At 40.5% G+C, this 14003-nt stretch overlaps 2 protein-coding genes across 12 annotated transcripts in view; both read right to left on the bottom strand.

Moving 5' to 3' along the window:
• Positions 1–14003, bottom strand: part of LOC121731645 (nucleolar protein 4) — a 114196-nt gene that overhangs the window by 84725 nt on the left and 15468 nt on the right. The window lies entirely within an intron of this gene.
• Positions 4166–6281, bottom strand: LOC121731761. 2 transcript variants are annotated; one of them, XM_042121372.1, is made up of 2 exons: positions 5840–6281; positions 4166–5757 (listed from the first exon to the last, which is right to left on the bottom strand). In XM_042121372.1, the coding sequence occupies exons 1-2, from the start codon at positions 6182–6184 to the stop codon at positions 5053–5055; spliced, it is 1050 nt and encodes a 349-aa protein (XP_041977306.1). In that variant the 5' UTR covers positions 6185–6281; the 3' UTR covers positions 4166–5052. The 2 variants fall into 2 exon arrangements, with proteins under 2 accessions (XP_041977306.1, XP_041977298.1); XM_042121364.1 differs by having other exon boundaries at positions 4166–5760; positions 5843–6281.

Genomic DNA, 14003 nt, shown 5'->3' with positions numbered 1-14003 from the left:
CAGTATGTACAGGTAGCATTGAATAGATCCCTCACACTTATATGAATTTGAATGTCAGATTTCTAGAAAATGAATAACGGTATAAATATTAGATACCAGAATTTGGGATCAAGAGAATATGTTTATATGGTGATAATTTTGTACATCTAAGGTGAAGTAGCTTTAACCAAGTTGTTTCGCTGCCATGACCGATGAGATATGATCAGATAGGTACATGATTACTGGCTACGGTCAAACGTGGTTTTCGCATAACATCAATTCTAATCTAAGCACGCGACCTGTGTACGAGCATGCCTATTGTCCATTAGGAATAATGCCACATAATTTCACCTTCAGACTCGACATAGCCATCACACACTCATATAAACTACATCATCAACTCATTATTGATTTTGGACGCGATGGCTGCTTCCACAACGAATTTTTTCCCGAATAACATCTGGCGCCAGTGTTAGCAAGTCGCATTTCATTTCAATTTTTAAGGGAATCAATTTGTTAGCCCTTAACAAACAGGCTGCGTGCAATTGTAAAACCTATTTAGAATCTTTATTGTCTGATAGATGTAGAGCTGCTATCAAAATTTATCCCATAATACCTAAAATAGAAGTATAGGACAAAGTTTCAAAAACCTGCTTTAAAATTGTTAGTAGCTTACGCTAAAGGTGCAGGTGCCAGGACTAGAAATCGCAAATTATTTCAAATGAAGACTCAATTCACTCTCAAACTTTTCTGCAGATGGAATAGTGCCTGAGGCGATAAGCCATGACGCGACACGTTCTCAAATTTTTCCAAGTGGAACTCCCTGCTTCATAATTCAATATACATTTCGCTGTGTCGCAAAGTGCAAGTACGCGGGAAAAAACCCTGGGCTAGGGGAGATGGGGGTCACATTACCGGGATGGGGTAGGGGCGTAATCCCTTATCACGCGCGCCGACCGCACATCGACAATTATTATAAATAGCCAATGTAAACTAGCTGTGATATAAGTACGCAATATGCACGTTTAAAGCAATTATACGAAAAATGTAGTAGAGCTATTAATTAGAAAACAAATGCTGTTAATATATTTTTTCGTCAAATGAATTAGACTTGTTTTAATTTATTACTTTCAAACATGTTTTACTACAAACTATTACGATAATGAATAGTTACACTAGTCTTTATATTTTTGCAGATTTATAATATTATAATCCTTGTAACTAATAGACCCGTGGCGGTAACCAGAATTCGCCTAACCACCAGTATGTGGTAGCCGGTTATCTTCCGCCGCCGGACTTCAATGAACACAGACCTTATCTGCTCATGTAAAATTTGGTTTGAAATGAAAAAAAAAATAAAACGCTGCTCTACCGCGTAAGAGAAAATGTTTAAAATAGTGAATCGTGATCCGCAACATTCTCATAAATAAAATACAAGTATTAAAACTATTCGATCTGTGTATTTTGAATCGCGGTCGTAAGCTATGTAAAGCCGCCGCGCCGCGCCGTCCACCACAGTAGGCCCGCTGGCTACGGGTCCCACAATAAGTATCGCCCTCTCGCTCACACATAAGCGACCCGCCGACTGTCCCACTCGCACCCGTGTAACACCCGTTCTGACACGTCCCGTAACACGAAGGAGCTTAAGTTAAGCTCCGGCCGAACGAAATTCTGTATCCCGAGGCGGAATAAAAATTTAATAAAGACACCGACTACTTTCGTACCTAAATAAACGCAAAATAGTTGCTCGCCATTAAATAACCGAAATACATTCTGTCAAATTCACTATCCATATTATGAATTTAAATTAAATTTCTTTAACATACACACTTACTTACCTATTTCATAATATGTACACGATATTATACTATAGAAAATATTGATGACTAGTCTACTGTCTACAGCTGTTATACTCGTGAATACTGATTACTGATTGGTGATTATACTAGGTGCCGGCGGGCAGTGACAGACTGTGATAATTAAATATGGAAACTGTGAAGATATCGATCAAAAAGAATGTGTAAAATCGGACGAAGCATTCGTCACAGCGGAGTCGGCTACATTACAGATTGTCATAAATAATTTACACCTCCACATTAGACGTTTACCATAATAATAGGACGCTCGAGCAGAACGGAATAATAAATGCAAATGAGAGGCGGCGATGCATTCTAGTTTCGCGCGCCATTTCGCACCGCGATCATGGCGCCGCGGCGCGGCTTGGAAGACCATTCATAAATATTTCACCCCTGAGGGGACCCTTACGCCGTCGACATAAGGCACCCACACAGAAGGTACAGTAACTCTGGACTATAAAGCGCGAAGGCGACAGCGGGCGTGAGCCGGGTACAGAGAGGCAATTACAAAGAGCGGGAAATTATACAGTAATAGGCGTGCCTGCTAATAAGGTGACGATCGGGACCGACGACTGTATAATTTGCTTCGGTGGTATACCTATATTCTACAGCCTACACATTAAGTAGTATAGTACCAACGTACCGACTGAATCTATAAACGCAGCATCTGCATAAGCTAACGTAAAAGACAGACACAGACAGACACAGACAGAGAGACACAGACAGACAGACAGACCCAGACAGACAGACAGACAGACAGACACAGACAGACAACCTTTCGCATTTATATTATAATAGTATGGACATATGGATAATAATTATATGAGGGTAAGGATTATCCAAACAAAATCAAAATTAGTGATACTAAAAACGGTTAAAAACGTACTCGTAGATACAAAAGATAATTAGTGCCCTCTACTTCGGCAGTTTTAATCTAATAAAGACTTTGTAAGTAACTAAATTGTCCCTAAAGATAAAAGCAATCTGATAAAGTCCGCCCCTACTAATTACTGGCAAACTAGGCTACGTTACGGAAAAAACAGTAGATCAGGCGCGAGGAATTGAATCAACGAGTCGGAAATCCGTATTGGCTGATGAAGAAAGTAGAAACAAAGGCATCCCCGCACGGAGCGAGCTACCGACTACGTGACGCGCCTGGTAATCTCGCCCGCACCACTCCTGCAACAAATCCTAAAATCTGTTCCCGCTAGCCTCTGTCAAGAATTGATGTTTTAATTTGTAGAAGATATCAGATTACAGTGTGCTTATTATGTACATTTAATTTAGGTTGGGTTACAACCTCAGAAAAAAAAATGTGAAAATTCAAAATTTCACTCAAGAACATTCGTGTAACCCATATTGCTAGTAAACAAATTATAGAATTGAAACAGTTAATCATCTAATATTTGCAATCAATAATTATTATTAAGTAAATATTATGAGGAATACGAAAAAAATCACCTTGAAAATGTTGAACTTATAAGTTTCATTTTTAAATTCTTTTACCTAAAAAGTCAATAATTTCCACTTGAGAATTCTAATTTTAAACAGTGAAAGCGATTGAAAATAACAGTTTAATGTTTAAATATCGATTTCAAGTAAACCACTCGTTCCGTGGCATATTAAGAAGTAACAAACGGGAAGCGTCTCGGGCGATTTTATTTTCTTTTGTCTTGCGCCGTTTCCGCACTCGAGCTTTACGATTACGAGCGAGGCTTCAAATAGTAAAATGCGACATTAAAAATAAAATAAAATTCCGACCTCAAAGCGGTGCTTCTGTTTACGTGTTGTATCTTATTACTTTATCAACGATCTTCAAGATTATGGGTACCGGCAAAAGTAGTAAGAAAATCAAGATTCAAGAAATTTAACACTGCGATCTGTATGTTAGACATTATCAGTTTCAAACACAAAATCCATGCGGACTCGTGGTTTTTGTGTTTTAATGCGCCCATGAATTTCAATATGTATTTCTGTTTGTAGTATGTTAGTAAAACTTACACCAATTAACACTGTTAGAAGTTTAACAGCATGAAGAATTTCATTACAGCAATATATTATATTTTTAGATCCTAAATTAATATAAGTATGGCTAGAAATTAAAGAGGCTGTGACAAGTGACAACGCTTTGACTATGTAATAATACATAATAATTAATAATTAATGATCCACCTAATTTTTTGTTACATTTTTTTATTATAGTTATGGACATAGTACCAGAAAATATAGTGGAAAGAGATATTTTGTAGTTAGGAATTATTGGGTAAGTAAATTAAAAAAAAGGTAGACATTTATAAAACATTTATTATCAATAAATTACATCATATTTCAATTGTGGCACACCGAATAACGAATAAATATATTCTATTATAATCTATTTGAGGTATTTTATTACTAGCCTAAACGTTAATCACAATTTCACGTAATATATCACTACTAATAAACATATCACACCGAAAATAAATTCGTTATTTATTAAATTACAACAACTATTTACCCCATCCTGGCAATATTTCTGGACTCCAGTTGCATAAAAAAACACGTTGACAATCAGATGAACAATAAAACAGTAGCATCAATGATTATTACGGAACAAAGAGATATTAATAGAGGCATAGGTAATCTAGTTAAATGCTCGTGTCTTAAATCTATGTGCTATGGCAATCTGGAATAAATATACTATTTGATACGTATAACTTCTGACAAAACAATATATAGCATTAAATTAGAAAAAACACAGCCAAACGTTTGAGATCTTAGAGTTTAGATACGTAGAGTTTTGAATTGTAGACCGTTATTCAACACTGAAGATATTTCTCATTAAGTATATTCTGTAAAATATAATTTGTACTCTATAGTATACTTTTGTCATTTACGTTTTAAATTAGCTAGATCACATAGACCATTATCATAATGGTCTATGTGATCTTGCATGGCATTATGTATACAGTTGCGATTATAAACATCTTTTCCACAGCGGAACTTCCCCAGACTAAATCAGATGTCTACTCGAAAATTGATTTTGATTAAAAACGGTCTCAGCTTCTCGGAACGACGCGACGAGAGAAAATTTAAGTACGAAATACGGATATAATTTTGTTGATTTAGCCCTGAAAGTCCGAAGCTCCACAGGCATTCAAAAGGATATTATTAAACTTTACTTATAATAAATGTTATATGAGCAATATAGCTTTCACAACAATCCTACATAATATTCTTACTCATCGACTTCCGAGCCCATAGAATATTCATTTTTGCATTCCCTGTTTAAATCGCTGGGGGAATCGTTTCTCAAGTCCAATAGGGAGCGGGTCGCGAACGGGCTCTGCGACGTCATACTCGCCAAGATCCCGTTTGAGAGGGCCTGCACCGACAGCGCCTCCTGCGACGGGCCAGCATAACTGTACTGCTGATAAACGGCCTGTATCCGGGCCGCATTTACCAACGTCTGTATCTTTAATTGCGTATCCAGTGCCAAGCTCAGAGGCAATTTACGTAGCTGGCTCGCAATCAATTTGCCAAACATTTCGAATTCGTTTTCATTTCCGTTCTCCGAGTGCTGGCTCAGATCCTGCGGAGTTTCGGAAAGGTCGCTTCTCTCGTCGAAATTGCTCTTTTTTTGTTTCGTGGGAACGGGATAGATAGTTGCGAGCGAGGTCGTCAGCGGGGTCGCAATACCGACAGGTGGATTTAGGAACGATGCGGAAGTCGAGCTCGGCAAAAGTCCAAACGGAGATGAAGTTTGATTGATTCCGAAGGGTGTAGTCGGACGCGGCGAGGGGGTGTTGAGAACGTAGGGGGTGGACGAGCGTGTCGAGTTCCGCCGCTTTCGAGGGGTCTTTTTATCCGGCGACTTACGTTCACTGAGGTCTTGAACGGCATCGCTATCGTCGCTCATCGATATCTCCAGCAGACTGTTGTCGATCTAAAAAAAAAACAATAGTAAAGTTATCATAACTTAAAAATCTCAGAGCGCATGTCTCATCGATGTAAATGTAGCCACTTACAGAGCTCGGAGTGACGATCGCCCGTAGAAACCTGTCTGCGTGCTCAAACCACGTGACACTCGGCCGATACGCATGCGCGCCGGCCTTTCGAGCCGCGCGAATCTTCTTCAGCTCGACGCTGTACGACGATCGTATATTCTTTATCTTGTTTTTTAGCTCCTTAACAGTCACATCCACTAAATTCAACGTTTTAATTATCTCCACGTATCCCTGCTCACGGACTTTTTTGTTTTTGTAGTTTTCCGATACAGGATTCCACAGATACTCCCGTTTTTCGTATTCAATTATCATTTGGATAGTGAGGTCCTCGCTCCATTTTGGATTTGACAATATTGCGACCATTTCGACCTTAGCACATTTGTTTATTTTCGAATATTTTATTTAATTCGCGTGTTTACAAGACAAGATACTAGGAGCACAGAAGGGTGCGGGCGTGTCGCATGCGCGCAGCATACTAAAAGCACGTCGATGGGTCGGTTCCCCGCGCGGGGGGACTATTTCGGGAGTAGCCGATACGCAGCCGCGTGCTTTGAAGCGTGCTGTTTCCTCTCCTCAGGCCGGGGATGCTGGGATCGAGTGAAATGGAAGATTTGTGACCGGACAGCGGCGATCGACCGCTTTCAACAAACTCGTTCTTATGTTCTCGTTTATAAGAATCAATTTCATATACGTCGCGTTGTAATTTCTCTTTGAGTGATAGTTTAAATTAAAGGAGCCGCCAATGACTTCAAAAATATAATTCAAATTGTTTTTTTTAATAAATATAATATTATGTGGAACTAATAGTCACTAAACTTAGTTTTTTATGTCCAACTTTAAGGTCCGTTTTATCTTTTTAAAATACTATTTCCTTTAAATACTACTTGTTCCCAAGTAAAAAATATTTTTATTGTTTGTAGTTGTACTCTGCATGTAGTTGTTGTCCTGTAGCCTGCTACTAGTTAGAAATATCTTGATAGTTTCTTCTTTTAGTATTTCACTAGCTATTCCCGCGTCTTCGTTCAAAGATGAATAATTTTCTCCGCTTTTTTCCACATTTTCCAATGTTTCTTCGCTTCTATTGGCCGCAGCGTGATATACGTGCGCCTTCTTCCATAAATAGTCTATCCAACACAAAAAGATATTTTTTTATTCGAGCCAGTATGTACTTCCTGAGATTGGCGCGTTCAAACAAACAAACAAACTCTTTAGCTTTATAATATTAGTATAGATTATAATTTATAAGCTTTTAACGCGATATTCTTACATATTTAACTTATTTAACTTGGCGTAACGTAACACTCGAGAGTTTCATAAAGCGTACTGCATGTCTAGACTTATTTTCCAATATTTTAATTTCGTCGACGTCGAGGCAGCCTACGTGTCGCTCACATATTGCGGTTTGCGCCGCCAGCCCGCCACTTGAGTCGCGTTCGCAAATAACGCAGGTGACGCCAAATCTCACCACAGTCGGCAGGTAATGAAACGAAATCTCTTTGTTTATTACACTGCGTAATTTGGAATTCTCGCTTGCTTATGGGCTATGGTATATTTACGTATGAGATTCGAAAATCGTTTCGCGAAATGGGATCTGAGGTTGTGGTAACTGGTTTAAACCTTGGTCATTTTAATCAATTCAGCATCAAAGTTGCCAAATACTAAACTATCTAGGTGTAACTATGTCCTTTGGTCACGGATATGTTGAATGTTTTGGTTTATTGTTTTTTTTTATTGCTGGGCCTCATTGATAAGTGGTAACTCTACATTTTTGATGTTGGTCCTAAGTCCTAACTTCATTTGCGTTTCATACATTTCCTTCCATGAATATTTTGTAAAGTAGACTTCTATTATACATGTAGGTATGTACAGTTGTACATGTGACGATTATAATTTATAACTGAAGTGTGAGTGGGACAGGAAACGGAAATTAAGCTGTTGTTACAATGCGCACCGGCGCCTGCCCAAATGTTAATGGGACACCGTTCATCCAGTATCTCTACTTTTCATTTGACATTTTGTGAAATTATGTTTTGTTTCTATCCGCTTAAAAGTAGAAATATTTTATTCTCCAGTGATTGACATTTTTAAGATTATTTAGTGGTTAAAGTATTGTTTCTTGTTGGATTAATCTAGAACAGTATTACAATGTGCAGAACAACTTACGAAAACGCTTCCATGTGAAGCTAGCATTAACCACATATCGGTAGAAGGAGCATGTTTCTACAATTATTTAGCGACATTAGGTCTGGTACGAGTGCGAGTTGGCACAAATTCTAGAACTGTGTCTAGTATGCACGTAATCATTGATGCTTCCAGCTTCCCTATTACTCAACTCGTGTATGGGTAGAGTCGGCGGAGTGATGCTTATAAAAATCCTGAAGAATTTTAGATCTAACAGAAGTTTTTCGAACACACGAAGCCTAATATTACTTAAATCCGAAAGAGACAGAATACTTAGTATTTTTTTTTTAATTTGTGATCATCGCCCGTCATCTTGGACAAGCAGTTTTTTCGTTTCTGCTTTTTAACCCCATAGACTTTCAAATTTCAAAGTTATGTTGACGTCGTTTTTATTAACACTTCCATCGAGGGTATCGTCACTATCGCAGACACAATAGATTTTCAATTGTTATGCGGCAGCCGGCTGCCGCTTGGGGATTGATGGGTTAAAACGGGGGTGAAAATCTAGTTGAACAGGAATAAACTGGCAAAGGCTTTAAAAAACATTATAAGTAAAACATCTTAAAACTAATAGATGAAGTAGGTATAAATATACTCCAGCTTCCTAGTCCTTAAAAGCATAACAATCCAGACTCAATATACAATATACAGTGTTGACGGGTATATTAATTTATGTTGGTGGATATTTCATTAAGACAATACGGGCATCAGTCAATTGTGTGGAGACAAAAGGCAGGCAACAATGCCTCTATCTGCCTCGTCTACGTTACACCATCAAAGGCTTCAATATTGCGATGGAACATTTTTGCTCACAACCACCCAGGAGCCCAAAAGCATGCAGATTTTGTGACATAATTCGAAGAGCTTTGGATTTTGTGATTTCTTCATGTTTCAGTTTTTTCTGTAGCCCGTATGGATTTTTAATGCGAGCATTGTTCATTCGTTTAGTCTGAACATTATTATAATATTTTTTTATAATTAAATAATTTTTATGTAAGTTTTAGTGTCCATTTCCACGACAAGAAACTCCTTATGCAAATTATTATTTACTAGTTCCGATTTCAAATAGATTTCGGCTTTACAAAATTACACCACGGCACAACAGTCAACAAGCCTTTTTTTCCGTGGTGTAATTTTGTAGAGTCGAAATTTTAAATGATCTACTAAGGTTACCAAATCAAGAATGTAGTCGCAATAATGATTCATCACAAAAACCTGATGATCGAACGGCTTGTTTATGGCGGACGACGTCCAAAAATGGTTTTGATAAAGGGGATATAGCGTCGTAGAGAACTGTCGAATATAAGATGTCGGGCCGCGGCGCGGTGTAATGAGGGTGACAAATGGAGGGCGCCTCTTGCCCTTTGGAGGGCGATCGTCCCGCACCGCTCGGCGCGCGTGTCGAACTGCGGCGCGCTAGTATTGATACTAGGTTAAATAATTATTGAGTAGTTTAAATTGTGAGGTAATTTAAAATCATATGAAAAAGCATGATTTATCTATCTCAGATAGTCGCAACTAAAGATAGAATGTTATTAACAGAAATTAATTTCAAACTGCCAAGTTCTTCCCATTAATTATATTGTGGCTTCAAGACCCAACATAGATTAAGCATTCTCGCGGGCTGAATCTTATAAAACAGCAAAACTGATCTAGTATGTCCTTAAGTATTACGACTCATATATTTTATATTCAAATTATAATATTATATTATACGGCTCTGTGTCACTGACTGTCGCCACCTTGTTGAGCCTTGTCGTTGAATCATGAGTTATGATGAGTAGGTACCTACGCGACGAGAAAAGTCACAAGTTCACAACCATTGTTGTGTAGGTAGCTACTCTACTTGCTTTACTACTTGCTTGCTTTACTAGCTCTAGTAAAGCAAGCAAGGGGTGAAATGTGAAAGGCCTTTTCAAAAACAGCTAAAATAGCGAAAAATATTTTCACAGATTTATCAGAATTTTTAAAAGTCCATTCCATGATACTTCTTCGTTTTCTGATTTTGGCAAGTTTCATTTTACACTAGACTTCACTAAGCAAGGGCAAACAGATCTTTTCTGTCACTTCTGTGCGGCCAACCGTGTCACTAGACCGCAGTTATATGACCCACCGACTCTTTATAAGCGTATGGATGACGTATCCTCATCACTCTCTTCAAGTTACTTACAAAGTGCTCTGATAAGAGCCTGCAAAACAAGGCCCGGCCGGGGTCATATTTCAAGCTGTTTTAAAGTTTATCTCTAAAAGGTTTTCGTTTCACAGTTTTTACCAGAGAATCGAACTTCTTAAAGGGACATTTTACTGCAGGAATATAATATATGTCAAAAATGTTATTTTTTTCTAATTTAGTCACGTTTCAATAGCTAACGAGCGCAGGCACCAGGCGTTCATAACATCACAAGCACGCGCCATTAGGCTGCCGCCGGAACAGGCCCTATTTCCGCAAGGAAGCGTAGGAAGCCACGCCACGTCCGCCCCGTTTGAAGCCTCGCCCGTCGCACTATGCTTCCCTAGTCATCGATTATTTTATTACCTGCTGAAACCCCAGTTTTCCCAGGAAGGAAAATAAAATATGGAAATTCAGAAACCACAGAATCAGGCTTGCCAGTACTGAAATTGTACTGTTCCCAAGTACAATAATTAACTAGTATACAGAACATAATATTACTTAAAAATTGAAATCAAAGAAAAAATATATTTTGCTCAACATCCGAAAAAAAAAAGCAGAGTTGCTTTAGCATCAATAAAACTGTACGGATAATGCTCATATTCTTATTTCCAGCGTTATTGAAAGGAGCTCGCAGTTATCGGGGCATACCACGAACATAAAATCACTCAAGAAGTCCGCCAGGAATATCGGATTCCGCCCGAGGGATCCTTGCAAAGAAAAACTTGTTCCGAGTTCACACTTTGATCTCCATGCCTATAATATCTAGGTACTGCATGTAACCTTTTTAAGTTTTGGAGGCATTATAAAAGAGCATTATTAGTTAGAACATAAACTACTACTACTAACTGGCTGCTATTGAGCATTCGTATACTATTCCACAAAAATCGGGTTTTGAGTTAATAATGCAGTTTTATTCTTTAGAACATAAGATTTACGATAGTGTTATACATTATTTTGAAAACCCAGTAGCATTTTTTTATATCCAATAATATAAAAAAATGCTACTGGGTTTTCAATTTCAATTTTATAGCATATTGAGTACAAAAATGGTTATTGCTTAATAACCATGTTTCTACACTACATACTATAATTTCTAAACTGATTTGCGCTTAAACCGCTGAACCTATTTTGATAAAATTTTGTATGCAGATACTTTGAGTCACTTAAAATAACATAGGTAGATACTTTTTGTCCCGGAAAATGTACGGTTCCCGCGCAGTCAACAAAATGATTTTGGCTTATGATATCGATGATATATTTTAGTATATATAGATATTACGTTAGGTCTTGGAGAAGGACATAGGATAATTTTTATCTTAAAAAGTACTAATGCAATAAGTTTTCATGCAATAAACTATTAATTGGCGTTTAAGCTGCTGAGCCGATTTTGATTAGTTAATGTAGAAATAAGTTTATCACGTGTGAACCGTACATTTTACTGCATCATAAACTATCCCACGTCCTTTCCTCGACCTTAAAGTATCTCCATACTAAATGAGAATGGGCAAATTTGGGCTATCGGCGGCCACTGATGAAATTAGTGTCAAAAAAGTACTGATATTTAGGAACAACTTTAGCTTTGGACGTGTATTTCATTGAGCTTAGATGCGTAAATAATTAAATGCGAAATAATATGATCGCATAGACCAATGTTGCTAAACAATTATTTACTATTTATGTTTATCCCTTAGGTAGGCTAATGCATCATTTTAAACTTCCAAATCAATCAATACAATAAAACCAGTTTGTGCTACTGCGCATACCAATCCAGGTTAGGTTAGGTTAGGTTTAGGTTAGGTTTAAGTTTAGGTTAGGTTTAGGTTAGGTTTAGGTTAGGTTTAGGTTAGTTTTAGGTAAGGTTTAGGTCAGGTTTAGGTCAGGTTTAGGTCAGGTATTTTATTAAGAGATTTAATTAAGATTTATGTTTTTTGTATTTGGTGGTATACTTTGCCGGCACCTGCCCGCGGTCTTGGGTAGGTGAGCGGTTGGAGTGTTTGGCATTATGCCAAAGGGGGTCGAAGATCCGGGGGAGTTCAGGAGGGATCTTCAGGGGGGGTTCATAGGTCCTCTGGTTCGGGAGTCGGGACTCGTTTTGTCCATGATAGGGGTTCCGGGGATGATATTAGAGAGTCGGAGGAAAGGAGTGAGAAAGAAGGGAGGATAGTTGTGTCTAAACGGAACTGGCAAGGCGTCCGTGCGGGTGTAACTATCGAGGAGTTGTTGGGGGTCGAATCGATCCCCTCTTTGTCAGAATCGGAGATGGTAGCTAGTAAGCGTCTTTTTTCGGAGATCTCTGGTTCTGACACGGAGGATGTTGGGACAGCCAACAGTTCGTCAAGGGTGCAGACGGGCAAGCGTGGCAAGACGCGTGGCTCACTGAGCAGACTTTCGGCAGCCCGACAGGAGTTGCGCGAAAGAACTGAGGAGGCTAGGGCGGCGGAGTACGTTGCCACCCTTGAGAAGAATTCGCAGAGAAAGGAGTCCAAGGCGGGAAATCCCTCTCCGCCTGGACCCCTTGACATAGATGTGGAGGCCATGGGCCCGGAGGACTTACTCGGTGCCGCTGAGAGCAATCTCGAAGAGATTCTCAGCATCGCAGCCAAGTCCTCCAATTTGAAAGGGGGGTACGCCAACAAGATACGGCGTGCCACCTCTGCAGTGAGATGTATTATTGACGCGCTTGCATCTCGCACTGTGGCGGAAGAAACTCGGCGTCTCACCGCAGATAATGGTAGGCTGCGTCGGGAGTTGGCAAACCTCCGCGAAGAAGTTCGCGCGTATAAGCGGGACTTCGAGGAGAGTCGTGCGTCGGCGGCGAAGGAGAAGTCTTCTCCAATGTCCAACGAACAGTTGGGCATTTTGGAGAAGAGCATTGCCAAGTTGGTGGGCAACTTGGTTGATGGGAGGCTGGTGGATATAGAGGCACGGTTGCCGCCCCCCGCAGTGGTTCGCCCGCCCTTGGCGGCTGATAAGAAGCGGGAGGCTCTCGAAAAGCGAGCCACCGCCGAAAAAAGCCCGGCGCCGGAGACTGCCGCAGTTCGCGACTTGTCTCCGGTTCTGACTTCGTCGGCGGTTTGTCGTCAGCGGGAGGAGGTTCCGGCTCTCCCAGTGCTCCCAGAGGCGTCCAGCCCCAGCTCCTGCTCAACCTAAAAAGAGCAGGAGCAAGGGCAAAGGAAAGGGGAAGGGGGCTGAACGACCGGAACCGGTCAACCCTGGCCCCTCCACATCCAGGAGTACGCAGCCTGAGAGGCCGGCAAAGTCTTCGGCGGCGTCGGCTGAGAGGTCGGTAGAGTCTTCGACGGCGTCGGCTGAAAAGTCGGTAGAGTCTTCGGCGGTGTCGGCTGCTGCTCCAGTGGCCGCCTCGTCGGAGGTGTTGGACGGGTGGACAGAGGTCGTCCGCAAGAAGACCTCTGTAGAGAAGGTACCGCCGAAACAGTCTGCACAGGTGGCGGCCAAGAAGCCGAAGTTGCAGCTGCCTCGCTCCACGGCCGTCCTCGTAAAATTGAAGGCGGACGCGGCGGATAAGGGCGTGTCTTACAGTTCGGCGCTCCTAAAGGCGGAAGGCGCCATTATGTTAGATGAGCTGGGACTCGGCCCCCTTCGCATCAGGCAGTCGGCGACTGGAGCCAGGCTGATTGAGATACCTGGCTCTACCAGCCACGAAAAGGCGGACCTATTGGCGGCCCGACTGTCTGAAGTCTTGGCGGAGGAGGCAGACATTTCAAGGCCCGTGCAATGCTCCAATTTTAAGCTCACGGGCCTTTCTGACGCTGCGACTGTAGAGTCAGTCAGATCTGCAGTCGCACGAGCGGGTGAATGTTCCCCCAC

The sequence above is a fragment of the Aricia agestis genome, chromosome 1 (genome assembly GCF_905147365.1).
Source record: "Aricia agestis chromosome 1, ilAriAges1.1, whole genome shotgun sequence".
Taxonomy (NCBI): Eukaryota; Metazoa; Arthropoda; class Insecta; order Lepidoptera; family Lycaenidae; genus Aricia; species Aricia agestis.
The sequence above is the reverse complement of the archived record's forward strand: the minus strand, read 5'-3'. Positions and strand labels throughout refer to the sequence as shown.